Source organism: Nannospalax galili, unplaced genomic scaffold, assembly GCF_000622305.1.
Source record: "Nannospalax galili isolate Female #2095 unplaced genomic scaffold, S.galili_v1.0 scaffold660, whole genome shotgun sequence".
Lineage (NCBI taxonomy): Eukaryota > Metazoa > Chordata > Mammalia > Rodentia > Spalacidae > Nannospalax > Nannospalax galili.
In genome coordinates this window covers 1,618,454-1,646,162 of record NW_008349073.1, presented here as the reverse complement: position 1 = coordinate 1,646,162, position 27,709 = coordinate 1,618,454, and the positions used below count along the sequence as shown (strand labels likewise).

Below are 27,709 nucleotides of genomic sequence, written 5' to 3'. Positions count from 1 at the left end.
GTATGCAATTATGCACATAAGGCTGTATTATCTCTCTCTCTCTCCCCCCCAGGCATGGGGTCCTGTGTCACCAGCTTTTAGAATGACCAAGAAGATACCTGATCATTCAGCACTACCAAACCCAGAGGAAGGAAACAAGAAGGATGGGCATGGTCTGTACCCCTTCTCAGTGGCTCTTCACACTCTGTAGGATCCTATGTGGATCCACAAAGTATCTCACATAGGGGTCACAGGCCACACCTAGCACATAGACTGAGCAGAGGGTAGGGACCAGTGTACATGGGTCATCATTCCCATTTCAAAGTTTCCCAGACAGCACCAGGGAATGATCAGTTGGGGCAGTCCAGGGATGTAGGTATAAGGACAGAACAAGGACCCTGACTGGGCCCCATGTTCTAAGCAGCCCAGCCACCACACCAGTACTAGGAAGCAACACACACAAGGAAGCCTTAGGCAAATGTAGAGTTTATTTCTTATGTTTTGATACTGCTGAAGTCTGGAGAACAGGCCCAGGCTCCCACTGCTTGAGCAAGGCACAGCTGTGGCCCAAGACTGATACTTGCCAAAGGGCAACTTCTGGCCTGATGAACCCTGGCTGGGACTGGGCAGTATGTAGGTGGCTAATCTCCAGTGAGCAGGACTGGCGGGCAGGCCTCAGGTGGGATGCAGTGACTTTCATGCTCTACCAGGCCTGCTGGGCACTGGCAGCCTGGAACACAGGGCCTCACACAGTGGGCTGCCAGCTCCCCCAGGGCGATGTGCTGGTTGAAACAGGTGCGGGGACAAGGTGGTCCACACTCATCAAACACGAAGCCTCGGTCGAGGGGGCAACCCACCACTGCAGAGAGAGTGGAAGGCAATGTCATGGGGATCCACTGGCATCTTTCTAGTCACCATGTTCACTGTGCCCCATCCTGTCCTGACATGAGTCTGCTGGATGCCCTTCCTTTCTGTACTAGCCCCTCCCACAAAGTGCACTGGTATCCCCTCCTCACCACAAAGAGCCGGGCCCCTCCAGACAGGTGTCACTCCTGCTTGGCGACAGTGACTGGCATAGGCTTCCAGGGCATCACAGAGACAGGTGTCAGCTGAGGAGCCTGGGCCACAAGCACACAGGTCATATACACAGGCAGCAAAGAAGGGTTCTGGTGGCACAACAGCATGGCAGCGACTGAATGGGGAGGTCTTCAGCAGCCCACACCGGGTGTTGGCCTCACGCCTGGCACGGTAGCCTGCTGCCCGGCATGGATCTACCTCTCGGCCTGCAGAACAAGGCCGGCCAGGCCCCGGCCCCTCAGGGACCTGCATGGAGAGAGTAACCATGATGTGAAAACATCAGGGCAGAATCTCCCTTGGAGAGCAGGGCATGCTCCTGTAAATACTCACCCACGCTCCTGTAAACAACCCTAATGAAATTGATTGGGTCACAGGAAAAAGACAGGAAAGTAGAAGAGAGGGTGAGTCGGAAAAGGAAGTAGATTACCGGGAGGGGGACAAGAGAGGCTAATGGGGGGAAGTGAATATGGTCAAAATACATTATGTATATGTATGAAAATTCCATAATGTAACCCATTACTATGCACAATGAATATATGCTAATAAAAACATAAAAAGAACAGGGCTTGGTGGAGCATGCCTGTGATCCCAGCACTCAGGAGGGTGAGGCAAGGAGGATCTAGGCCAGGCTGGGCTACATAGGAAGCTCCAGGCCAATCTGGGCTACACTGTGAGACCTTGTCTCAAAAAAGAAAACACAAGCCAGGTATGGTGGCAGATGCCTTTAATCCCAGCACTTGGGAGGCAGAGACCGGTGGATCTCTGAGATGAAGGTCAGACTGGTCTATACAGTGAGTTCCAGACCAGCCAGGACTACATTCGCTTTGTTGTCGTCCTGCAGATGAACTAAGGCCCAGAATAGTTAGATGACGTGTTCAAGGTCACACAGTCAGTGAGTGACAAAGCAAGGTTTAGGGTTTCAGGTGACAAGATTTCTTCCAACAGGCTATCCTAGCACCAGGACAGGCAAAAAAAAAAAAAAAAAAAATCTCCTTAAAAACCCAAAAGCCCATCTCCCCCCCCCCCTTCCTTAGCAGCACGTTGTCCCCCGTATTCATAGACAATGTCTTCCCCTGGAAATTTTTTTTTTTTTAAAAGAAAAAAAAAAAAAAAAAAAAAATCTCCTTAAAAACCCAAAAGCCCATCTCACCCCCTCCCTTCCTTAGCAGGCAGTTGTGCCCAGTTCCTCTAGTCTCCTCCAGCTTTTGACTCCCAAGCCACTCACCTGCCAGCTATTACCAAAGGCAGCCTCTGTAGGCAGGAGCTGCCCATCTGGACCCTGCAGATCATCCTGGGCAAAGCCATTGAAGTTCCCACAGAGCCCACAAGTGTGGCCCCGGTAGGAACCTGGAACGCTCACCTCCACCTGGGACTGTCCATCCCACAGCACCTGTGCAGAGAGGCCTAGGAGTAGGGAGGGGAAGGAGAGGGACCCCTAGGAGCCCAAGGTCCATCAGGGTCATGGGTGCTGTGTTGGCATCACCCCATGCTGCAGGAAGAAGGATAAGTGCACACTCCCCATAGAAGGGTTATTGCCCTGGCCCATGCACATATAGTACAGCCTGGGCAAACACAGATGGCAGGGAGGGCTGCCCATGGCTCCTGGGCATCTTTCAACTGGGTTCCAGGTAGAATGAACCCACTTCCTGAGAGTCACTGTCTCATGATCCAGGGCCTTACAGAGAATACAACACAATTAGAGCCTAGATCAGAAGTGCACTCAAGCGTTACTATATGGATTTATAAATTGTGACTCTGGCTAGGGGAAAAGAGACAAGTCACTCTTCCATGTGGGAGTCAGAAAGACCCTCAGAGACCACCTTGGACACCTTAGTTGACATCTTCTCAATCCCTACTAATTCTCTCCCCACTTTATAGATGAGCAAATTGAGGCCCAGAAAGGGTTGGTGATGTCCCAGAGTCTCAGTATATGAATGTCTGAGCCAAGATCGAAAGCAGGCTCAGAACAGAGGTCTCTAACCCTGACTCAATTTGGGGGATGCAAGTGCACACACTCTTTTCTGCTACCTCCTTCCACCAGGCAAGAACAGGCACCCTGGCTCGACAGAGAAGCCTAAGCAGGCCTGAGGCTCCCAGGCCCACCTCATCTTGCCCTCTGGCCACACCTGAATCCCAGGCTGGGCATGTAGGATCACAGTGTGTCCTCTCAGCTCCACAAAAAGTAATGGCTCCTGCAAGAATGGCAAGGCCACTGGGCGACCATCCACCTAGAGAAGAGGGGCAGGAGGAGGGAGCATGTTGGGGCTGACAAACTACACAGTACTGACTTTCCCTGGGTCCTCAGCTTACCATGACTATCCTTCCTTGCAGCAGCTGCACAGCCAGAGTTCCCAACAGCACTGACACCTCTTGGGTCCAGGACACACCCCTCCGGCCCCGATCATCATTAGTCACATGCACACTGTGGGCAGCAAGGGCTCAGGCACCAGTGGTCAGAGGAGCAAGGAATAGAGGTCAGGGAGAAGGGAGGGAAGTGCACACCTGAAGTCCTCGCCATGGCAGTCCTTGGCCAGCACATAGCTGCAGCTCCCCTGGAAGTGCAGCAGGCGTCCATCGAAAGTGCGGTAATGGGGATCCCCAAAGGCCATGCAGGAAGCCGGCCGCGGCAAACAGCGGGGACAGCAGCTGCCGGGACTTAGGGCAGGGGCCTCGTCCTGGCCTCAGCCCCAAGAACTGTCAGACACACTCCACCAAGCCCCAGGGGACTATTCTAGAAGGCCGAGCATCATCAGGCTTCTCTGACCCTTGTACCCAGGCTCTCTGTGAGCCCTCTGGTGGCCCACCCTGGAACATCACCATCCTTAGCTCCCCTAATGGCTCCTGGATGGCTGCATAACTCCCTCTCTTCTCCCTGAGATGGCAGTGCCCTCGTGTTTACCCCACCTTGAACTAAGGCACTCACCGGGCCACATGAGAGCGGCCTGCAGCGCTGGCTCTGGCAGCGCACAGTGCCAGCTACACAGGAGCAGCTGGTACAGGCATCCACAATCCAGTGCTCCCCAGAGGCCACCTGGCGTCCCTGATGCATGCACCACTGAGTAGGGGCTGAGGGACAAGAGACAGGGAGGTTCAGTTGGCTCCACCCCAATATACACCAGTCCTCACTTACCCTTCCTCCATCATCATGGCCCAAACCTTGGCATCGCTCACAGCAGCTGCCAGCCTCAGGAACCTTCAGCCAGCCATGAGGGCAGGGGAGCACTTGGCACTCCTCGAGGTGACACTCCACATGACCCCGCTGTGGACAGACATCACTGCTGTAGGGATTTCCTGTAGGGTCTCGGTCACTGGCCTCAAATTTTTGTGGGCCTTCTGGGTAGGGTCATGGGCAGTGCACCCTGTCTATTCCAGTCCCACAAGAACACGCACAACACAGTGCATGGAAGAATGAAGCCTAGGCCTCAATTCCTTGCCCAGCCCAATGGTGCCTCTGCCCCTCATAGAGCCCATGTTTGCTGGTGGATGTTGGCCTCTCCTCCTTCGACCCGCCCTCTCGTCCCCAGATTACATGACAGGTGCAGGCAATGCAAGTGTTGCTGGGGTCCCGCCAGCTCTCTCCATCTGCCACTCTTCTACCCATGTCCTCCACCACACATTCTAAGGAAGAGAAATGGATGGGCAGGTACTGTCCTTCCAGCAGTTCACTGCCTCATTCCACCAGCACCCTGAGGGTGTTAATTTCTTCAACCAGCACCCAGAAAGCCTGGTGAATCTGGGGGGTATTAGGCCTTGCACTGATACTCTATACAGAACCCTGGAAACTCTAAAATCCAGCACCTGGAACCCTCTACCAGACCAATTGCCAGCTCCTCGGTGCAATACTGACAGTGGGCTTGTGGCCCACAAGCCCCCTGAAAACTCGCAGGCTTAAAGATCCAGTTCTCATTACCTATTCCTTTACCTCACAGGTTTCCTCTCTAGCCCAGTGAATAGTCTTTCGATTTCCACAAAAGAATGGAAGCTGCATTCTGACTGTATACCCCAGGGCACCCACAAAGGCCATCACCTCCCAACTCCATCCCTGGGTTCCTCTCTGATGGAAAGGCCAAGGCTGACCACTTACCCTCACACACGGGGCAGCAACTGCCAGGGGGTGTGTGGCGCTCCAGTAGGGGACAGCTGAGCTCAGGACAGGCCCGATGAGTACAGAGCCATGTCAGGTTCTGCCATGGTCATGTGACAACAGGTAGAAAACAGCAGATCTCAAGGTGTTATCAGGGTAGAGTTGGAAGTAGGCATAGAAATGACATTCAGGAAAACTGGGTGAATGTCAGGATGACACTTCAGGAGCTGCTGTGGGAAGAGGCTTATCCACAGGTCATGGAGAAGGATAAAGGGGGCTCTGAGGGTCCCCAAGATAGGACTCACCTGGCACTGGCAGGTATAACAGGGGTCTGGCGACACCAGCTCAGACCCCAGCAGGCCCTCTGTGCAGTTGCTCAGCGCCTCTGTGAATGCAGATCTCAGTGTTGGAAGTGAAGAGGGCAGGGAACAGGAACTGCATCCCTCTCTGACCTCAGATTTCTCAGGCCCAACGAATACCTATATTCCCAGAACCTTGACTCTGAGGAGGGTAAGACCTCGCTCTCTTTTTCTCTCTGGTTCAGCAAAGAAAAGTTTAGACTTTTTTTGGGGGGGTGGCTCAATCAGAAGGATAAATGAACAATTCACAAATATGCAAATCATCCTTACATAAAGACCATGCTAATCTCTACATCAAGTATGCTTAGTGTTTTTAAAAAATTATGAGTGTATTGCCTGCATGTATGTAAGTGCAACCTGTGTCCTGTAACATTCTCAGAGGCTGGAAGAGGGTGTTGGATTCCTCTGGAACTGGAGTTACAGTTGTTGTTAGCTGCCATATGGATGCTGGGAATTGAACCCAGGTCCTCTGCAAGAGCAGCCAGTGCTCTTAACCACTGAGCCATCTCTCCAGCCCCACGTTTAACATCTGAAAGCAACTTTCCTAGGCTACTAAGTGTGTATATGGGGGTGGGTGGGTATTGTTTGGAAACTGACACAGCACACCTCCCTCAGCCTGAGGTCACTGAGAACAGTCAGGCTGCCTGGCCTGTTCTCCTTGTCACTTCTTTTTATATAATTTGACAGAACAGCAGATTGAGGCATCCCAGGTTCCAGTCCTAGTCCCTGCTCCATCACTCAATGCCTTTGTCACTTTGACAGATCAACTGACTTATCTGAGACTCAGTTTATTCATATGTAAAAAGAGAATCATCCCACTTTACCTGACGGGGTCACTGTGAAAATTAAATGAGATACAATTTATTAGAAGCACCAAGTAGAGCGTGGTATGCATAAGGTGCTTAAAAGAGTCCTCTTCTTCTCACCCTTTGAAGTTCATCTTTGCAAGAATATATATCCCTGGGACTGGAGAGATGGCTCAGTGGTTAAGAGCAGTGGTTGCTCTTGCAGAGGACAGGGGTTCAATTCCCAGCACCCAAATGGCAGTTAACAACTGTCCTAACTCCAGTTCCAAGGGATGCTCCAACACCCTCTTCTGGTCTCCACAGGCATTGCACAACATGGGTGCACTTATGTACATGCAAGCAATACATTCACACACTTAAAATAATAAAAGAATATATATCCCTGTCGATGGCTGTGATAGTTGTGCAACATAATTATACTGAATACCACTGAGCTGTAACCTAAACTAAGACAAGAAACTCTATGTTACTACAGAATCATATTATTTGACAATTAGAACTTGAAAAAACAAGAACCATGCCTACAGCTCGAGCTTGCATGGCAAAGTGGGACCATTGCTGAAACACTGCTTCCACAACAAAGGGAAGATAGCTGTGTTGGGTAAACTGGAAGTCTTAAATCTAGGAAACAATTGGCATATCTTTCAATATTTATAATAAAATATATAACTTTCTGGCCAGGTGTGGTGGTGCATGCCTTTAATCCCAGCACTTGAGAGGCAGAAGCAGCTAGATCTTTGTGAGTTCAAATCCAGCCTGGTCTACATAGTGAGTTCCAGGCCAGCTGGGGCTACAGGAGAGCCTGTCTTAAAAAGACAAAACAAAACCAAAAAATATATAACTTTCTTTACCTCTCCACCCTCTTTATAAATTCTTATTCAAAGAAAAGGAAAGAACAAAAATAGCTTTCCCTGTCCCTGCAGCTGAGCCCATTCAACAGCCCTCTCAGGGCCTCACTTCAATTGCCAGCCTGCAGCGCCACCTGCTGGACAGGATGCACCACACACTGTATTCAGCTTTCCAGCTCTGTGTGGCTCACTTTGGAGCTGTGCAAGGATCACCCACCTGGACAAGAGCTTCCAGAATGGTCTACTTGAGTCAAGAGAGGGCTGGGGTGGGGGTGGCAGGGGGGTGCTGGAGAGATGGCTCGGCGGTTAAAAGCACTGGCTGCTCTAGCAGAGGACCCAGGTTTGGGTCCCAGTGCCCATATAGCAATTAACAACCGTCTGTAACTCCAGCTCCAGGGGATCTGACACCCTCTTCTCACCTCCACCAGCATTGCATGACATGGGTCCACTTATACACATGCAGGCAACACACTCGTACATATAAAATAAAATAAATATTTTTTTTTTAAAGAGATAGGGCAATGGAGGAGAGGTGACCAACTCTTCTAGCATTTCTCTGGGGGGTGCAGCCTGGCCCTCCTAGTTTATATACCCCACATCCTGGAACTCACGGGCACAGGTGGGACAGCAGCGCTGGGGCCCAGGAGGCAGAAGCTGGCTGGGTGGGCAGCCCACCAGACTGGGACACAGTTGCCGGTGACATTGAAGGCTGGGAGGCCCCTCAGGCTGCAGCTACAAGGATGAATGAGCAGAGGTGGGTCCCAGGCCATGGAAGCTGAGTTGTTCCCTTTCCCAGGCTGTGAGTCCTCCATTTGTCTGCTGCACCTTGGTCTTTGTGTAGTGTGGGCATGTCTAGAGACAACTCAGTGTCCCCTCTGGACTTGCTCCCCACCCCATGCCTTAATCCAGAGATTATATCTCCTACTTTTTCAAATTACTTGGTTCTGAACCATTATGTGACCTTTGACCCTTTGGTATTCTCACGCTATCCTCCCCTCTCCTCTGCCTGTCTCCTGACCTATGACATCATTTATCATTACTTTTTTTTTTCCTGAGGCACCATCTTCTGTAGCCCAGGTTGCCCTTAAATTTGATATGTATAGGGCTGGAGAGATGGCTCAGCAGTTAAGAACACTTGCTGTTCTTCCGGAGGACCTGGATTCAATTCCCAACACCCACATAGCAGCTAATGACCATCCATAACTCCAGTTTCAGGGGATTCAGTGCTCTCTTCTGACCTCTATGGGCACTACATGACATAGGTACACTTACATACATGCAGGCAAAGCACTCATATACAGAAAATAAAAATAATAAAAAATTTTTTTTGGTATTTTTGAGACAGGGTCTCCCTATAGCCCCAGCTGGCCTGGAACTCACTATGTAGACCAGGATAACCTCAAACTCACAGAGCTCCACCTGTCTCTACCTCCTGAGTGCTGGGACTAGAGGCATGTGCCACCAAGCCTGGCTATAAAAATATTTTTTAAGACTTGATATGTAGCTGAGCATGGTGGTGCATGCCTTCAATCCCAGCACTTGGGAGGCAGAGGCAGGAGGATCTCTGTGAGTTCAAGGCCAGCTGTAACTACAGAAGACCCTGTCTCAAAAAGACAAAAAAGAAAAAAAAAACGACATGTAGGCAAGGGTGGCCTTGAATTCCTGACTCTCCTGCCTCTACCCCCCCGCCACTATTAGGATTATAGGTGTGCACCACCATACCAGCTTAAGTGGTGCTGAGGACCAAACTCAAGGTTTCCTGCATACTAGGCAGGCAATCTATCGACTGAGCTACATCCTTAGCCTTCACCATTACCTTTCAAACACAATGCACACACTTCCCACATGGGTCCCCTACCACCCCTGCAAACCTCCATCCCAAAAGCCAGCCAGGGGAGTCTGCCCATAGCCTCTCCATAATCAGACCCTATCTAAGCCCAAGCCTGGTTCCACTGACCCAAACCTAGCCTTAGTCCTGGGTCTAGAGACACAATCTGATTTCCATGCTGCCCACTCTTTGTAGTGCCCAACCCCATGCTCTGCCATCTCCTACCTCACAGATGCACACTTCACAGGGGTCTGCCCCAGGCTGGAAGCTCTCTCCAGGCTCATACTTCTGGCCCTCATGCTCACAGTCTTAAAGTGGGGCAAGAACAGAGCAGGGCAAGGGAAATTTCAGGCAGGCAGCAATGCCTAATGAGAGGCTTCTCCACCCTCCAGCTCCTGCCCTCCATCCTGGGACTAGGGAGTGTAAGTGTACAACAATGAAGGCCACTTCCTTGAGCCTCCCCCACTGCCACCCTGCCCACCACAGAAGCAAGGAGGTGTGAGTGCCCCACCCCTGGGATCCCTCCCACCCCAGGCTCCCAGTACCAGAGCATCGAGGGCAGCAGTCACTGGGCCCCTGGTGGGGCCGAGCACAGGAGATGACACATTGGATTCGGGCACAGGTGACAACACCCTCATGACACATGCAGGAGGAGCAGGGGCTGTCAGTGGGCACCCAGCTGCTGCCTTCAGGATGCTCCTCCCCATGAGCCAGGCAGCCTGTGTCCCGGGTGGGCACGAATAAGCTTTAAGTCTGAGATCTGGGTATTTGCCACTCCCTTGTGGTCAGTAGGATTTGTGGGCAATAGGAGGGGGTTCCGCAGGGATATGGCAGGGAAATGGGTTACAGCAGAACTCCTGTTTGTAGTGGTGAGGGGGAGCTACTTGCTTCTTAGACCAAGCTGCAAGCAGCAGGCACTGTCTGTGAAAGCCCAGCACACAGCAGTCAGTATGCAGCAGGCATGTAATAAATCCACAGGATGAATGTACGGCTCTCACTAACCACAAGGCCCAGGTATCTCTCTGAGTCAGTCTACTCCTATACTCAGTAGGAATTTAGACCAGTCCTGCCTTGTTCACAGGATGAGAGATGCTGGGTTGGTTTGGAGTTAAGTATACAGTGTGTGGGATGAGGAGCAGCAGGTTGGCTAGGAAAGGCTGAAGTTCTAAAGCCAGTGGCTAGGATACATATCTTGATGCTGCTGCCCACTAGCTGAGTGACCAGGCAACTTATGCTACATCTTTGGGTCTCAACTTTCTCATCCTTAAAAAATGGGATTAAGGGAAACAGTGAGATGGCTTAGTGGGTAAAGACACTTGCTGCCAAGCCAAATAACCTGATTTGGATCCCCAGAAACCACAGGTGGAGGGAAAGGACTCTTACAAGTTGTCCTCTGACCTCCACATGCATGCCATGATGTGTAACACCCCACCCTAATAAATGAATAAATGTAATTAAAAATAGGAGTAAAGACAGCACATACAGGTAAGATTATTGCTTTGCTTAAATGAGGCAATATATGCTCAGGGTCTGGCACACTGTATATACAATGCTCCATAAATGTTAATTGTCATGATTGTTACTATGAGTGGAGAATGGTTAGGAAAAGGGGAACCTAGCCAGTACCCCGGGCTGGGCTATGCTGAAACAGGAAGAGCTGAATGTGGACTAGACAATTAAGGACTGAGTTGAGGGAGGGACAGTAGGGAGAGCAGGGAAATGGGGCAGATGGAGAGATACAGGGTCAGGCATACCTCTGCATCGAGGACAACAGCTCCCTGGCTCTGTGACCTGAAGCAGGCAGGGCAGGGATGGGCACCGCACCTGCACACAGCTGACTTGGCCAGCCTAAAGGAGATGCAGGGCCAAAGGCTTGCCACAGAGGCCTGGACCCAGAAGCATGCTGGCCCACCCCTTGCCCAGCCTTGCTCCTGGGTACCTGACAGCTGCAGTGTTCACAGCTGCCTTCAGGGCCCTCAAATTCCTCCCCATCTTGGTACTCCCGGCCCTGAGAGCGGCAGCCTGTGGGGGACACACTTCCTGTGAGAAGAGGGCTTGTGCTACCCTGCCCTACCATGCCCAACCTCAGACCTGGCAGGAGATGAAAGGGAAAGATGTGCACGGGGTCTGGGCATACAGAAGGTAGCTTACTGTGGCAGATAGGGCAGAAACAGGGGCCTGGAGAAGGGTGTGTGCAGAGAGCTGGGGGACACGGTTTCTTCTGGCAGTGCATGGAACCTTCCTGAGGGAGAGATCACACTGCTATTGGATTCCCATGTCACCTTCAAACCAAGCTGCACTGCCCCTTGGCAGGCACCCTACTAAGCTTGTCAAGCCCCAAACTCTCTCCCTTGACCTGAGAGACCTGATCCTGGCCCTGTCCCACCAGTTGTCACAGGCAGTGTACCCCTTCCCACCTAGGTAGAGACAATGTCTTCTAGGCCTGAACAGAGGATAAGGACTAAGAAGATACAAAGACCCTAAAGGTTCCATCTCACCTGGCAGGTACAGAGGGAGCAGGTGGGGTCAAGAGGGTCAGGAAGGGTCTCTCCAAGGGAAGCAGTGACCCCGTGGTACAGACATCCTGGCAAAGTGAGGAATGCAATGGTAGGGCCACTGTCAACACAGCCCCCAATTGTTATATGTGGCCCTACAGCCATGCCTGGGGCTCCCTCCATCTACAAGCTTAGGGGGAGACAGCATGGAGGAGAGAGGCGGAAGGTAAGAAGTCATGGGCCACAGGTTTCTGTAGAGATTTGCATGCATGAAGGGGCTGGAGGACAGCAGACACTGTGGGAAGAAGGTGAGGGGAAAGACAAAGAGGAATGTCCTGACTGTGTGGGAAGAGGAGAGGGTGGCACAGGCATGCTGAACATGTGGCCAGGTGGGCTGGGACAGGGAGGGTGGACTAGAGAAGCTGCCCCTCCTGGTTGGTGACTCCAGGATACTGAACAGTTTACAGGAGGGTTGAGTGGCATTTAAGCAAGGCAAAAAGACAGTTTACAGTTTAGAAGACAAAGGACCAACTACTTGGTGAATGTAACAATCTGGTGTGAAGTAACAGTAGGGACAGAGAAGAGGGCAGGGCTCAGATTTGGGAATTCGATCAGGGTGTGGGGAGAAGAATCTGTGTCTGTGTGTTTATCTCAGAGCATGGTAATGTGTCTCAACTGCATACAAACCTCCTGCCCACTGGTGCCCAGACCCTTGGGAGTCCCAACAGAGGTAAGGGTAAGGCAGGTGCCATCCTACCCTGGCAAGTTGGGCAGCAATGCCCAGGTACAGTGAGTGGGTGGCTGCAGCTGGGAGGCTCACAGGGCTGGTGGGTGCAAGTCACAAAGCCCCCAAGGCAGGTGCACAGATTACAGGGTTCCCGGGGGTGCAGGAACTCCTGGCTGCTTAGGTAGGATGTCCCCAGATACTCACAGCCTATCAGAAAGGACAAAGAAGGAGGGCAGAAAGGAGACAGATGAAAGCCATCATTCTCTGAGTTTGGCCTGACATGAGGCCACAGCCTCAAAAACCTGGCATCTGTGGGGCTTGGGGGTAGGGTAGGGTCCAGGCCCTTGGCAAAGGAGTCTCAGTGGGTGGGGTTTGTGCTGGCCAAAAGGCAGGCTTTCTCCCCTGCAGCTTGCAAGAAATCCCTTTATCCATCTATAGTGAAAATCCTCAAGGCTCTGACCCTGGGATTTGATGCTCAGCAGGCCACTGCGAGAAGGTACCAATTCTCCTAGTTGAGGGTAGGGGACATGGTGCTATAGGTTCAGAGTACCCTTTCTAGTGCTCTGGCAAGCCCTAGTTGATTAAGAAGGGCAGTTCCCCTGGGCTCCTCTTTGACACCTGCATGATCTCTTTTTAGAAAAGACAGAGTAGACTGGGCGTGGGGGTGGGTGCACATCTTTAATCCCACCACTCAGGAGGCAGAGGCAGAAGGGAGGATCTCTGTGAATTTGAGGCCAGCCTGGTCTACATAGTGAGTTCCAGGCCAGCTGGGGCTACAGGAAGACTCTGTCTCAAACAAACAAACAACAACCAAACAAACAAACATTAAAAGGTGTGTGCCACCACACCCTACATGTGGGTTTTGAAACAGTATCTCATGTAGCTGAGCTGACCTTCAACTCCTGATCTTCTTGCCCAAAGTTCCCCAGCCCTGGAATTACAGGCATGTGCCACCATATCCAGCAACATTGTATTTTAATTGTGTTTTATGGTACTCTTCTATTCCTGGCAAATCTAATTTTCCATTTACTCCATCTAGGGGGTTGGTGGGATGGTTCAGTGGGTAGAAGCACTTGCTGCTGAACCTGACAAGTTGAGCTTGATCCCCAGGACCCACATGGCAGAAAGACAGAACCGATTCCTAAAAGTTGTCCTCTGACCTCCATGTAAATAAATTTAAACTAGGGTGTTTATTTGAAGAAAAGTACTAAATAAATAAAACTAGAGCTGGTAGAAAGTGTATAGTAAAAATGCTAAAATAAGTTGAGTTTGCTGATTGGAGTCTGTAATTCCAACATTTGGGAGGTGAAGGCAGAAAGATCAGGAGTTCAAGGTCATCCTCTGCTAAAGAGCAAGTTTGAGCCAACATGGGCTACATGAGGCCCTGACTCAGAAACAAAACAGGGGCTGGAGAGATGGCTCAGCCATTAAGAACACTGGTTGCTCTTGCAGAGGACCTGGGTTTCACTCCCAGCACCCACATAGTGGTTAACAACTGTCCTTTCCTCCAGTTCCAGGGAATCTGCTGCCCTCTTCTGACTTCCTCGGCATTGCATGACATGGGTGCACTTATACACATGCAAGCAATACATTCATACATGTTTTTTGTTTTGTTTTGTTTTTAAAAAAGGCCACCCTTGTTATACAGTGAGTTCCAGGGCCAGTTAGAGTTACAAGGTGAGATCCTGTCTCAAAAAAAAAAAATTACTTTTCTTGGGGCTGGAGAATTGGCTCAGTGGTTAAGAGCACTGGCCTCTCTTGCAGAGGACCCAGGTTCAATTCCCAGCACCCACATGGCAGCTAGCTAGCAACTATCTGTAACTCTAGTTCCAAGGGAATCTGACTCCCTCTTCTGAACTTTGCAGGCATTGCATGACTCAGATGCATGTTCATATATGCAGGCAGTACACTCATACACATAAAAAATAAAAATAATGAATAAAATATTAAAAATCACAGTTCCAAGATAATAGAAGAGTGACTGAATGAAAAAGGAGTGAACTATGTTGAACTCAATTCTTTTTTATGGTAGTTAAAATTAAGCCCAAAGTGTGGGGCGTGGTGGTACAATGCAGTACCAGGACTTTGTGTAGATCTCTATGAGATCCAGGGCAGTCTGGACTACATAGGGAGTACAAGAGGAGCTGGGGCTACAGGGAAACCCTGTCTCAAATCCCCTCCCCCCAAATGAAGCCCAAAGTGATTAGGTTAATTTGCCCAAGTTCACACAGCCCAAGAAAGAAGACAGAAGAACATTCAGGTGTTCACACAGGCTTTTTTTCCTACTGTAAAAACTGTTTGACTATTTACTCTCTAGGACAGTGAAGGGGATGCTGATTCAGCTCTCCTGTTAACACCCCACCCAGCGCCAGTGTCATCGTGTTCTCACACTCCTCACTCACCATCACAGGCAGGACAGCAGTCATCCCTGGCAGGAAAGGGACACTGTGCAGGAGCACAAGCCTTGGGCTCACAGTTGACACTGCCCTCCCAGCAGAGGCACACGTGGCATGGGACATTGGGTGATGGGAAGCGCTCCCCACTGGCAAACTCCTTCCCCTGGTACAGGCAGCCTAGGGAGAAGGGCAGGGGCTGGGGACCCTGGTGGCTGTCTCCTATATTCTTACTGAGCAGCACCCCCACATGAGGAGTGGGCTTGGAGAAAGGAGAACCTCTGGGGTGGCACTTTCTTTTGGGAGGGGAGCTGGGGTGCCGAGAAGTGGGGGCATCACCAGGACAGTACCATCGCAGGAGGGGCAGCAGGGGCCCCGGCGTGGGTGGGCGCAGGGTGCAGGCAGGCAGGGCAGTCGCTGGCAGGACACAGAACCATCCAGGCAGAGGCAGCGGCTGCAGGGGTCTCCCGGAGGGAAAAAGTGCTCCTGGTGGCGGACTGGCACTGATTCACCAGGTTGCTGGCAGCCAGCAGGGGCATCTGCAGAGAGACAGTGCATCACCAGAGGCCAGGAAGAACACTCTGGGGAGCCCCAGAAGTGGAGCCCGAGGGAGCAGCTAGTACCCCAACACTGCGGGCAGCAGTCTCCTGGAGTCAGGACAGGCTGCAGACAGGTCAGTGGGGGGCAGCGGCGCACCAGGCACTGCACGTTTCCATTCTGCAGATGGACAGACAGGATGGATTAGTGCAAAGTGACCCTTTTCCCACCTCCCCTCTTCTCCAAGTTGCACACTCACCAGACAGCGACACAGGCGGCAGGGATCAGTGGGATGGGGAAAGTCCACTCCGTTGGGGTACTCTTTCCCGCCAAAGGCACAGCCTGGAGAGCGGGGCAGCTGTAGGACTCAGGGAGGTCTGACTGTCCCCATGGAATAAGTACTGTTGGGGAGTCAGCATCCAAAGGGTGCCCCTCCCCCCAGGCAGGCCACCTCACCACTGCAGTTGGTCCTGCAGCAGGTGCTGGGCAGGGGGTGTCCACAGGCAGCACTGGGGCAGGCCCGGGGCTGGCAGTGAGCTTGGCCTTCCTGACACAGGCACTCCTGGCAAGGGTCTCTGGGATGAGGAAAGTGCTGCCCATCCACAAATACCTGTGCCTCTAAGATGCAGTCTGGGTAGCAGACAGTGGGGGCAAGAGTTGGGGGCTGACAAGGCCAAGTGAGACCTAGAGCTTCTCTGCCCCTAGAATCCAGAGCCACTAGAGCCACTGAGAAGAGCCAGCTTGGGAAGAGGGGGCTGTGTGTGTAGGAGTGTGTTTTGCTCTCATAAGTGTGTACATTTGAGTACACATGCAGGCAGATGTGTGTCTCTGATGGTGAGATCAAGAGTTCACATAAGTGTGAGCCTGTGACACATCCCAGTGCAGCACTCTCCATGTATGCAGGGATCATGGACCATCACACCCCCATCCCATCTCCCACATGGCACTTGTGAATATTTGTTGTATGAACCTGAGTTACACAGGTGCCTATCTGAGTTCTTCTGAGAATTGTAAGTGAAAATTGTAAGATAAGAGAGAAGGGTGGTGTAGTTACTCAAAAGGATAACAAATTTCTATCCTCCCCCACCTGCCTGCCCTTGTGAGTTCCAGAGAGTTCTGGCTCTGTAGGACCACAATACAATTCAAGCTGGGCATGGTGGCACATGCCTTTAATACCAGCTCTCCTGAGGCATAGGCAGGCAGATTTCTGTGAGTTCAAGGCCAGCCTGGTCTACATAGTGAGTTCCAGGCCAGCCAGGACTACAGGGAGACCCTGTCTCAAAAAGACCAAAATACAATTCAGAAAACCATTGCTTTTGTTGGGCCTACAGGCTGTAGGATAGCAGGGTCTGGACCATCAGGTCAGTCAGATATAGTCAGCACATACCTGGGCACCTGGGGCAGCACTGGCCTGGTCCATTCTGGGGCTCAGCACAGGTCGTCAGAGGGCAGTTGACCAAGGAGCACCTCACAGTCCCATCCTGGGAGCAGGGGAGAGGTTATGGGGTGGGCCCAGGAGGGGCTCAGCAGGACAGCTGTAAGCCTAGAAATATACCTCACAGTGGCAGGTATGACAAGGGCTGTCCACATCCGTGAAGTTCTGTCCATTGGCATACACTTGGCCATGGTAGGTGCAGTTCTCACAACTGGGGCAGCAGGCACCTGGGCAGGGAAGGCTGGTCAGGGTGGGACGGGCAAAGCCAAAGAAGAAAGGCAAGATCTGGCTGGGCACTCACCAGGTGGCTTGGCAGGATGTTGGCAGGGGGCTGGGGAACAGAGCATAGCCCGGCACACAGGCACCCCATCTTGGCAGGAGCAGGTGGTGCAGGGCTGACCATCCAACTCCCACTGGATCCCCTCAGCAAACTCCTCTCCATTGAGCACACAGGCTACAGCAAGGGGGGCTGTCACCATGGCAACCTAATACCTTCATACATCCTTGTCCTTTCCAGCTCACAGGGATCCTGATTGTATCCCCACCATAGCCTCTGAACAAAGTGAAATACTTGGACACCTGGAGCACCACCTCTTACTGAGGTGAAACACTCTCCTCAAACCTTACTCCATGAAAGTAGTGTTCTTGGCAGCAGCTTTTTTTGTCCCCACACAAACACACCTGAGCAGAGGTGGGGGCCAGAGGCAAGCAGGGCACAAGGGGCCACTGGACAGTCCTGCTCTTCACAGGAGACTTCGCCAGCCTAGGAGGGAGGCCAAGTGAGATGCCCTTAAGGAATGAGACAAAATTGGGCAGGAAAAGGAAGGGCTACCCACCTGACAGGAGCATCGGAGGCAGCGGCCCCTCTCCTGGAGGGTGAAGGTCTCCTGATTCCGATATTCGTGTCCCTGGTACTTACAGCCTGAACAGGAGGACAAGGGTCTGGGGGACAGAACTGGTGGCTGAGAAAGAAGTTTCAAGCCACCCCAAGGCATCTATATCCATCCTGAGGAAGATCACCTAGGTATGTCCTCCAGGACACCCTGCCTGTACCCCACCACACACAACACAGAGGTGTGGGTCCCATCGTGGTATCTACTTTTCCATGAGAAGGTGAGATGAGAACTCACCTATGGAGTAGGAGCTTAGGAAAGCAAAGCTCATCACCATCCCAAGCCTATTCCTAATCAGTGCCTGCCCCTCACATGGTGACCCCGCCCCACTCACCATCACAGACCGGGCAGCACTGCCCAGGGATCCTGCCCGGGTATCTGCAGGGTGCAGGTGGGCAGGGCAGAAGCTCACACTGGACAGTCCCATTCTGCCAACAGGGCCCAGTCAGCAGGCAACAGGCAGGCCCTGGATCCAGGCCCTCCCTGCCAGGTAGCCTCACTCACAGCACAGCGGCAGCTTGAGCAGGGGTCCCCAGAGCCCACAGGCTCCCCACTGTGGTGTTCCCGCCCATTTAGGAAACAGCCTGTGGGGAAGAAGGGATCAGACCCTCCTCAAGGCAACCTCTCTGCTCCACTCCAGGCTGTCATAGTTAACCCACTTTGGGTCAACCATCAGCATTCTGAGCCCCTCTGGAGACTCTTGACTCACCATCACACACAGGGCAGCAGGTGCCTGGGAGGGGCCGGGCAGGGTATGGACATAGGCTGGCACATTCTCGCTGACGGCACTGGATATGGCCCTCCTGGTAGGGGGAAGGGTGGGCAGGGGAAAGACCTCCCAGGGATCAACCAAGTAGCAGAAATGGCATTAGAATACAGCTATCCACACACTGGCTGTTCTTATGGAATGACATGCACCCCCCCCACACACACACACACCGGCCAATTCCTGTTAAAGTGGTAGCCCCTGGTGACTCATAATACGATCTTATTTGGAAACAGGGTTGGTGCGGCTGTAATTAGTCAATAAGGTCATCCTGGAGTAGGTTGTCCCCCTAATCCAGTATGATTTAGTGCCCCTATAAAAAGGGGTATTTAGACTCATACACATACACAGGGAGACTGCCACAATAATATCAAGTCAAAGATCCGGATGCCAGAGCTAGAGAGATAGCTCAGTTAAGAGTACGTACTGCTCTTGCAGAGGACCTGGGTTTGATTCCCAGCACCCACATTAGGCAACTCACAACTGCTTGCAACTCCAGTTACGGAGGATCCAATGCCTTGGCCTCTGTAGGCACCTGCAGGCCTGTGTACATGCCTACGTGCAAACACACACATACACATAAATTAAAATAAAATCAAGGCTGCAGAGATGGCTTGTGATTTAAAGTACTGGCTACTCTTGTAGAGGATCTGAGTTCGGTTCCCAACACCTATATGATGGCTAACTACTGTCCATAACTCCAATTCTAGGGAACCCAATGCCCTTTGTGGGTATTGCATGACACAGTGGCACTTACATATGTGCAGACAATACACTCATACACATAAAATAAAAATAATAAACAAAATATTAAAAACTGCTCTTGCAGAGGACCTGGGTTCAGTTCCCAGCACCCACATTGGGTGGCTCATAACCACCTGTAACTCCAGCTCCAGGGAATATGATGCCCTCTTCTGGCCTCTGCAGGCACTTCATTCATGTGCACAAACACATTCAGATACACACATTCACATAATTAAAAAATATTTAAAAGGTCAGGTGTGGTGACCTTTAGTCCCAGCAAATTGGAAGGTAGAAGCAGGTGGATCTCTGTGAGTTCTAGACCAGTCAGGGCTACACAATGAGACCTCCATCTCAAAACCCATATATGTATATATAAAACCAGGATGGGTGTGGTGGCACATTTCGTAAATCCTAGTACTCAGGAAACAGAGGCAGGCAGAACTCTGTGAGATCAAGGCCAGTCTGGTCTACATAGCAAATTCCAGGCCAGCAGCTGGGGCTACAGGGAGACCCTGTCTCACAGCCTCTAAACAAATCAAACCTGCCACACCTTGATCTTGCACTTCTGGCCTCCAGAACCATGGAATCGATTTGTGTTGTTTAAGTTACTTAGTTTGTGGTCCTTAGTTACAGAAGCCTTGGGAAACTAGTGTTGATGCCCAACCTAGCATGTTACCTAAGCTCTCTGTGACCCAATTTACCTATCTGAAAAAAGAAAGTAGTAGTCCTCTGCTCATGGGCTTATGGGGTTGAACTGAAAAGTGCAGTGGGATATCTGTCTTTGAAAGCTGGTACTTAAAAGGTGGTTGCTGCTGCTCCTCATAGCTTATTCCAAGCAAACCCTATCTCTTGAATTCATACCCATACCCCTGGCTCACTGCCCCATGCCTCGACCAGGGTATAGGCAGCTGGGGGCTCTTCTCACAGGTGAACTGGGAGGGGAGGACATGGTTGAAGTGGGGTTGGGTATCTCAGGTTTACAATGGCGTTCTAGTACTTAGCAACTGTTGGGAAGCCCCATGGCTCTCTCTTAGCCCTCACGAACAGCCCTTTCACATGCCTCCCTGACGTGAGGGCCTGCAGGTCCCTAGCTTCCAACTTGCTCTTTATTCCCTATTCCTCTTCTCCCACCCCCAAACCCCTGCACTCATCCTTGAAGGCCTAGGTAAACACCACCTGCCCATGAAGCTCTAGATGCATGCTGCCCCAAAGCAAGATAACACAAGTCACACAGGTCATGTAAAATTTTTTCAAAGTCAACTTTTGAAAAGTCAAATTGTATATTAATTATATAATCTATTTTGCCCATCACATTCAAAATAGTATTTCAACAAGTAACCAATATTGTATATGAATATTTTTCATCTCATTTTTTTCTTAGTAAACTTTATAAAACCCATCACTATTTACAGTGAACATATGGACATACAAAGCATACATTATAATGAAGTTTTTGCTGTGTAGTCCCATGAAAAACAAGTATCCCAAAGAAGACCACATGGAGTCTATTAAATCCTATCAGAAATTTTAAATTACAACCCTAAGTACCTCAAAATTTCCCATGGAATAAAAAGAGAAGGAATTCTACCCAAATCCCCATTTGATGTCACCAATGCCACATAAGGACATAATAATAAAATATAAATAAAGGTTAATATAGACTAATCCCTGTTCTTGTGAATTGGAGGCAAGTGGATCAGTTATTCAAGGTCAGCCTTAGTCACATACTAATACATCATTTTATCTCAAAACAAAAGACCAAAACAGACCAAGAAAAGCTATAGACAACTTTTGGAAAGAAATCTCAATTACATAGTGGAAAACTGAATTCAACAAGTGAGTTTTCTTCCAGGGATGCAAGAATGCCTCACATTTTCAGATTAACAATGTGAATGAAAGCACAAGCATATTCAAAGATAGAAATCATATAATGAGCAAAAAAGGCTTTACTAAACCTCTGTATCCATTTGTGATTCCCTTTTTTGAGACTTTCATACCTGAGTATATTTGCATTATTTCCACCCTCCTTGCATTCCTTTTATCCTACCATCTTAAATTACTGTGTACTGCATGATTACAGTACATCTTGGTTTTCTCCCTCCCTTTCTTTTATGGGGGTGGTCAGGGAGGAGTGTTAGAGACAGGACATGGTCTCACTGTGTAGCCCACACTGTCTTCATACCCATGATCTTCCTGCTTCAGCCTCCTAAGTACTGGAATTACAGGCATGTGTCACCACATCAGGTTACATCTTGGTTTCATATATATGTGTGTGTGTGTGTGTGTGTGTGTGTGTGTTTGAGACAGGGTCTCCCTATAGCCCCAGTTGGCCTGGGACTCACTATATAGACCAGGTTGCCCTTGAACTCATAGAGATCTGCTTGCCTGCGCTTCCTAAGTGCTGGGATCAAAGGCGTGCACCACCATGCCCGGGTGCTTCTTATTTTTTAAGACAGGTTCTCACTAAGTAGTTCAGGCTACCCTCAAACTCATGACTTTCCTGTCTCTGCTAAGTGCTGAGGTTAAAGGTACGAGCCATCACATCTAGCCTATTTCAGTTTTGACTAGCCACATCTCAAGGGCTTGGGGTCATATGCAGTAGAAGCTACTGAATTGGATATTGCAAGTCAAACTGTTTTTCTCACTCCCTGCAGCTTTAACTACCCAGCATGCTCTATCCCACTGGCTTCCTTCCACCCATGAGCTCCTTGAGTTAGAATTACCGGACTGCTTAACATAGCTGTGCTCAGAGCAGGCACATACGTCCCATGCTCACAGGGCCCAGGGCTCATCTTTTTTATCTCTGTCCCTTCTCAATGCCCATGGATGTGACCCATGGAACGAAATTATGAATCCAGGTGCCCTGAGGGCAGGGTAGGGTGAGGGCCAGCCCAGGGGTGGTCCCAGGACTCACCAGGCACTGGCAGATGCGGCAGGGGTCTCCAAGTGCTGTCCATTCTTGGCCATGGTCCCTATGAGTGTCACCTTCTATGCAGCCTCGGGCTGAGGACAGAGATAAGGCCTTATGGGAACTGGTCTGGACCCCTGCCTACCTTACCCTCCTCACATGCCCTTGCTTCTTCCTAGACCATTAGAGGCACCCAGTGTGGTGTGGCCACTCCACCTCTCCCTTTAAGACTTGCCATTCATACATTACACCATCCCACTAACACATTTCCTCAAAGCCAAGTGTCAGGTCTAAGCCCTCTCTCCTGGAATGCTCCCCATCTTCTTTGTTCCTTCTCTCAGCTAACTGCTCTTTATCATTAAGAATCATCCCAGTACAGGCTCCCTCTGGGACACTATACCTTCTGTGCCCAGTCAGACTTGATCTCCTTCCTCAGATTCTACAGTACCTGGCCCCTGCTTCCACACCTGCCTTCCTAACATTTCTTTATAATATTGATGTGATTTGGGGTCACCCTCAAGTTGGTAATCCCTGAGAGGGGATACTGTATTGGGTGGCCAAAGTTATTTATTATACAATACTAGAAGGTATAGAATATTGTGTGCATCTTACAAATGGGGAAACTGAGGCACAATGACTTAGAGTCATGTAACTACTAAGACAACGGCACATGTTGAGTTTGGTTACTGCAGGTTGAGGGCGTGCTTGGACTGGCAAGGTTCCACCACTGATTAAGTATCAGAGGGTGATAGGACGGGCTTAAGGGTTGAAAAAACAGTGTGACAGCCTGCCGGGTACTCTACAAGGGAAGGATCAGGGGTTCTCACCTTGGCAGGCTGGGCAGCAGTGCCCAGGCCTCGGGACAGGCTCAGGGCAGGGGCTGGGCAGGCACTTCACAGGCACACAGCGAACCAGGCTCCTCTACAATGGACAATGGCTGAAACACCCTGGGTGCCACTCACAGAGGGTTCAAACTAGACACATGTCCAGTGGGGATAGAGGATGAACTTTGGGTTTGGGGGTTTTTTTTGGGGGGGGGTTGCTTTTTTTTGGTTTTTTTTTTTTTTGAGAGAGGGTCTTGTTGTAGCCATGGCTTGCCTGGAACTCACTCAGTATGTAGACCAGGCTGGTCTGGATCTCACAGAGATCCATCTACCTCTGCCTCCTGAGTGCTAGGATTAAAGGGGGCATGCCACCATGCTCAGCCTCAAGGAATAACTTAGATAGCACCAGCTCTCAGAAGGCATGTGGAGAGAATGGCCAGCATGATACATGATGGTACAGGGTGTATCCAAGGAAAGGCAGGCCTGGGCAGAGATGGCAGGGACTCACCAGGCAGGAGCACTGGAGGCATGGGTTGGAACTGGACAAGAAGCTGGCCCCTTCCTCATGAAGTTGCCCTTCATACTCACAACCTAGATGGTTGCCAGGATGATAAGCAGGTCACCAGAAAGTAGGGTAGATGAACATTCCCCACGGGAAGGCAAGACCCCAAGTAGGTATGGACCCACTGGGCCTGAGGGGACAGAGGAGCAAGCAAGATGGGAGGTCACCTGGCCGGCAGATGGGGCAGCATTCCCCAGGTGGGGTGTAGCTCTCCAGGCAGTTGAGCTCAGAGCATGAGGGCCCCTGGCACCGCACAGTCCCTGCCTGCAGAGCAGACATTGAGCCTTCCCTTCAACTCTCTCCACCATCCATTCCAGATTATTCTGCAAGGCCTCAAAGGCCTAGTGGCTCCAGACCCTGATGCCTGGGCAGAGGCATGGCCAGGCCTGGGGTATGCAGAGCACCAGGGACATGGATGATGGCAGGAGCCATCTCTTACTTGGCAAGTGCAGATGACACGGGGCCCTGGATGTCACATTTCAGCAGCCATGTGATCCCCAGAATCTTCAAAATCAGGCCTGGGTCCCCAAGTAAGAGACTCAGATGCCTGGGCACCATATCAAAAGGGTACCCATTCAGGGCTGGACAGCTGGTTTTCACATTTACTATACCTTTCTGACAGATAGCAGCCAACTGCCAAACATAGTGTGCTTCCTTTATTTTATAACAGGTGAAAGGGAAGTGTCTTGGCGTCTCCTCTCCCACCCCTCCCCCCAGTCATCAAAGGCTATCATCATATGAGGTAGTATTCTCTCTCTCTCTCTCTCTCTCTCTCTCTCTCTCTCTCTCTCTCTCTCCATTTCTTCCAATTATACAATTTGAAGGAGGAAAGGAAGAGTGCTGGGGCTCTAAACTAGAGCCTCAAGTATGTTAGGCAAGTAGTCTGTCACTAGGTTATATCCCTAGCCCCAGGGTCCCTTTTCTTGTGATCCATCAACTCCCAGGACTTCAGTTTTTTGTCTCTGGACAAGGACTGGCTGGAGCCCTTGTTCTTCCTCACCACCAACTGAAATACCTCTCCTGGTAGGGCTACTAGACAAGGTACATTGGAGTTTCAGATAAATAACACTGTACATTTTTAGTGTAAGAATGTCCCAGCCATGCCTGGTAGTATAGGTCTGTCATCCCACATACTCTAGAGGTTGAGGCAGGAGGATCAAAAGTTCAAAGCCCACCTGGGCTACAGAATAGGTTCAAGGCCAGCCTGAGCACCTCAGTAAGACCCCATCTCAAAATAAGTAAACAAATAAAATAAAAAGTGAAAAAGAGGCCTGGCAATATAGCTCAGCAGTAGAGTTCTGGCCTAGCACAGAAGAAATCCTAGGGTCAATCTCTACACACACACACACACACATATATATACACACACACACACATACACACACCCAGTGTGGTGGATCATGCTTGTAATCACATCTTTGTTCCAGGCTGGGACTTACCAAAGGGCAAGAGAATGAGTTGGCTTAGGATTCATGGACTACCCTCAGTCCAAAGACACAAAAAAATATGTCCCACTCCATCCCCATCATCTCCTGATGCCCTTCACTTCTAGGTATCATCAACTTCCCCAAAGTGGAGGTATCCTAAGAGAACCAAGGGCTTCCTCAGGGTAGAGAAAGCCTGAAGGAGGTGCTGTGGAGCCAGCTGAAAGGGAACAGGCAGGCAGGGGCAAATGGAGGAATGAGGACAATTAGGGTAGCACGGGTAAGGACTGAGGAAAACACCAAAACCACATCCTCTGTCCTTTCTGCCACTGTTGGCCAAACTGAGGAGTTTAGGGGGACCCATCAAGCATGTGACAACTGAGCTCCAGAAAGTAGAAGCAGTTGGAATCAGCCCAAGGTCATGGGTGGCAAGGTTGGGGAGGAAGGGCAGACAGAACCCATTACACAACAACTAGCATAGCACTTCAGCAACAGGTGACTAGAGCGAGGCAGACAGGCAACAGGGACAGCTGTGGGACACCCAGGCAGGTCTTGAGCACTCACCAGGCAGTGGCAGGTGGTACAGGTGTCTGGGGAGAAGGTCTCCCCATGGCCATAGGCCTGGCCATTGTGACTGCAGCCTGAGTTGGAGACAGTGCAGTCATTTGGGACCCCAGTGCCATTCCCAAGCCCCTAAGTGGCCCCAGCAGGTGGATGGGTTGGTACTGACCATGGCAGTGGGGCAGGTTGGGCTGAGGGCCACAGTGTACATTCCCATCCTGGCACACACAGGTGGTACAGGCATCAGGCTCCCAGCGAGCCCCCTCCGGCCAGGCGCGTCCCAGAGCCCAGCACTGGGGAGACGTTAAACGGCACTCACAGGACTCTAGCTGCCTTACCCTGGCCTGCAGGTCCTTGTTCTGGGGGAAAGGAGAGAGGCAGGTACAGCTCAGTGGTACAGTGCTTACCTAGCAGGTGTGAAGCTCTGGGTTAAATCTCCAGCACTATAAAGGAACCCTCTATTTTAGGGTCCTCAGAGCTTCCCATCCCCAAGTCTCTCTCTTCCCAATATTGAACTGTCCACCCTACCCCATCCCTGTCAGCTGGCCTCCATGGTACCTGCTTTCTGAATTCAGTCACCTCCGTCTCCAGCCGCTCCAGCCTCTCCTCCAGGAGCTGCCACGGCTGTTGGGGGGCCCCACCAGGGACTGACGAGTAGGTGGGTGCCTGCTGCTGATAGTCAAGGATGTCAGCAGGGTTAAAGAGTTCCCTGGAGACTTCACCTGACAGGCACAAGAATCCAGTTTTACCCTGTCATTGGGGCCTAGCAAGTTTTCCTGGGCTCTGTCCTCTGAACCATGCTGGGGAGAAGGGTTACCCTGTGCCCAATCCTGTCTACCTGCCCCACTGTCCAGGGAAAGGGGCTTCTGGAGTGGAAGGGGGGAGGTGGGGAAGAACGAGCTATCACAGGAATGGAAGGAGGAAGAGAGCCTGAATACACCAAAGTGACCAGACCAACTTTCCCTCCTTGTCAGGGACACTGATCCTCTGGAGGCACAGGGCAGTATCCAGACCAGGACCAATTTTATTCAATTTCTATGGCTTGATCAACATCACCCTACTCACTCAGTGAGTAAAGTGGGAAATACGGGGCTCAGTGCTGTTTTGTTTTTTAGTGCCATTTTTCTATATCCCTTTCAGACCTCACCAGTCTCTGGATCTGCGTCAATTGTTCCATAATTCGCCCCTCCTTCCTTTCCCCACGACTGAAAAGCAAGCCTCTTTACAAGGGTCTGTTCGTCTCTCCCAAAAAGCAAGTTAAGGCTCCTAGCAGCGAGTTAAGATGGGACCTGTCAGCAGCGCTGCACAGCTTTCCAGCCTGCCTTTAGCGCCCTCCCCAGCAGGGGTTCTAACCCTCCAACCCTTACACGGTCATTATACCACCCCCACCCCATGCCTGTTCCCATCTCCTGCCTTGTGCGTGCAGGACATCCTGTCCCCAGGAATTAGCACTGTTCTGACATGATTCCTCTGCCCAACTTCCACTCGCATGGAGGGTGCCAATGGATAGTCTCAGTATCTGAAACTCTCCATCCAAGCTTGAACCCCTATTTTCTCCCTACCCTCATGGCCCCACATCCCAGCCAGCTCCTCCACTCCTGCTTAAGTAGGCAGAATTTGGAGGCAAGGAGGCAGGAAGAGTCCTCTGATCGGTTCTTTCCCTGGAAGATCGGCAGAAAGTGCTCTTGGGAGGGGTGCAAACCTGGTTGCTCCCCCCCTCCAAATGTCTTCGGGTCCCCCCTCAGTCTCTTCCTACCCTGTTCCTGAAGGAACTCTCCATTCCTGACTGCACCGTGGGAGATGGCCTGACCCGACTCAAAGTCAGTTCTCCCAGCGAGCCTCCCCCCTCCTTTCTGAATAGAAATAATTAATTTCAGACTCCCAGATGCCAGGGCAGCTTCTCACGCTGCTGCAGGACCCCTTGGCAGGGAGGCAGGAGGCCCAGGACCTCTCCTGGGGCCGCTGTCTGGCCGTTTCTCCCCCACCCTGTTAGCCCACCGACAGGGAGGACGAAGACTGAGCACGGAGTTCGCCCAGGGGCGCGTAGACCAGGAGGGGCTGGAGAAGTGCCCCGGGGCCCCATGCGTCTTTCCAGCTGGGCCGAGCCAGAGGTGGGGGCGCGCCCTCGGCGCCCCGACTCACCGCGCGCCGCCAGGGCGAGGCTCCCGAGCTGCAGGAGCAGCGGCAGTGCCGCCCGAGCCCCCGCCATGCTCTCTGCACCAGCCCAGCTGCGGGTAGTCGCGGCTCGGGCGGTGCTGCAGGGGGCGGGGGGCGGGGACACAGGCCGCCGCCCACCCAGGCTTTGTTCGCCCCTACTCCCGCCTCCCTCCTCCTCTGGGCGCCCGCCTCCCCCACGGGTTTCTCGCTCCGGGTTCCCCCAGATCCAGCCCCAAACCAGCTTTCCCTGCCCGGCCAGGGATCCCCATCTCCTCGTCCCTTGAGCCGCCCATCTCCAGAGG

At 51.4% G+C, this 27,709-nt stretch overlaps 1 protein-coding gene across 2 annotated transcripts; it reads right to left on the bottom strand.

Moving 5' to 3' along the window:
- Positions 1-483: 483 nt before the first annotated feature.
- Positions 484-27,470, bottom strand: Kcp (kielin cysteine rich BMP regulator). Of its 2 annotated transcripts, XM_017801434.2 has the most exons (40): positions 27,393-27,470; positions 25,809-25,972; positions 25,420-25,609; positions 25,254-25,330; positions 23,433-23,529; positions 23,212-23,294; positions 22,707-22,800; positions 21,886-21,974; positions 18,171-18,264; positions 17,966-18,045; positions 17,796-17,889; positions 17,405-17,490; positions 17,250-17,331; positions 16,870-17,022; positions 16,689-16,795; positions 16,521-16,614; positions 15,590-15,763; positions 15,393-15,475; positions 15,220-15,313; positions 14,947-15,135; positions 14,606-14,776; positions 12,234-12,410; positions 11,480-11,565; positions 11,133-11,223; positions 10,921-11,003; positions 10,736-10,829; positions 9,527-9,700; positions 9,207-9,289; positions 7,765-7,885; positions 5,446-5,525; positions 5,141-5,240; positions 4,586-4,674; positions 4,213-4,315; positions 3,980-4,122; positions 3,559-3,731; positions 3,367-3,478; positions 3,183-3,284; positions 2,282-2,446; positions 996-1,302; positions 484-838 (listed from the first exon to the last, which is right to left on the bottom strand). In XM_017801434.2, the coding sequence occupies exons 1-40, from the start codon at positions 27,457-27,459 to the stop codon at positions 621-623; spliced, it is 4,863 nt and encodes a 1,620-aa protein (XP_017656923.1). In that variant the 5' UTR covers positions 27,460-27,470; the 3' UTR covers positions 484-620. The 2 variants fall into 2 exon arrangements, with proteins under 2 accessions (XP_017656923.1, XP_017656922.1); XM_017801433.2 differs by lacking the exons at positions 484-838; positions 996-1,302; positions 2,282-2,446; ... (13 more) ...; positions 11,133-11,223; positions 12,234-12,410 and adding an exon at positions 12,494-12,496 and having other exon boundaries at positions 11,504-11,565.
- Positions 27,471-27,709: the final 239 nt, after the last annotated feature.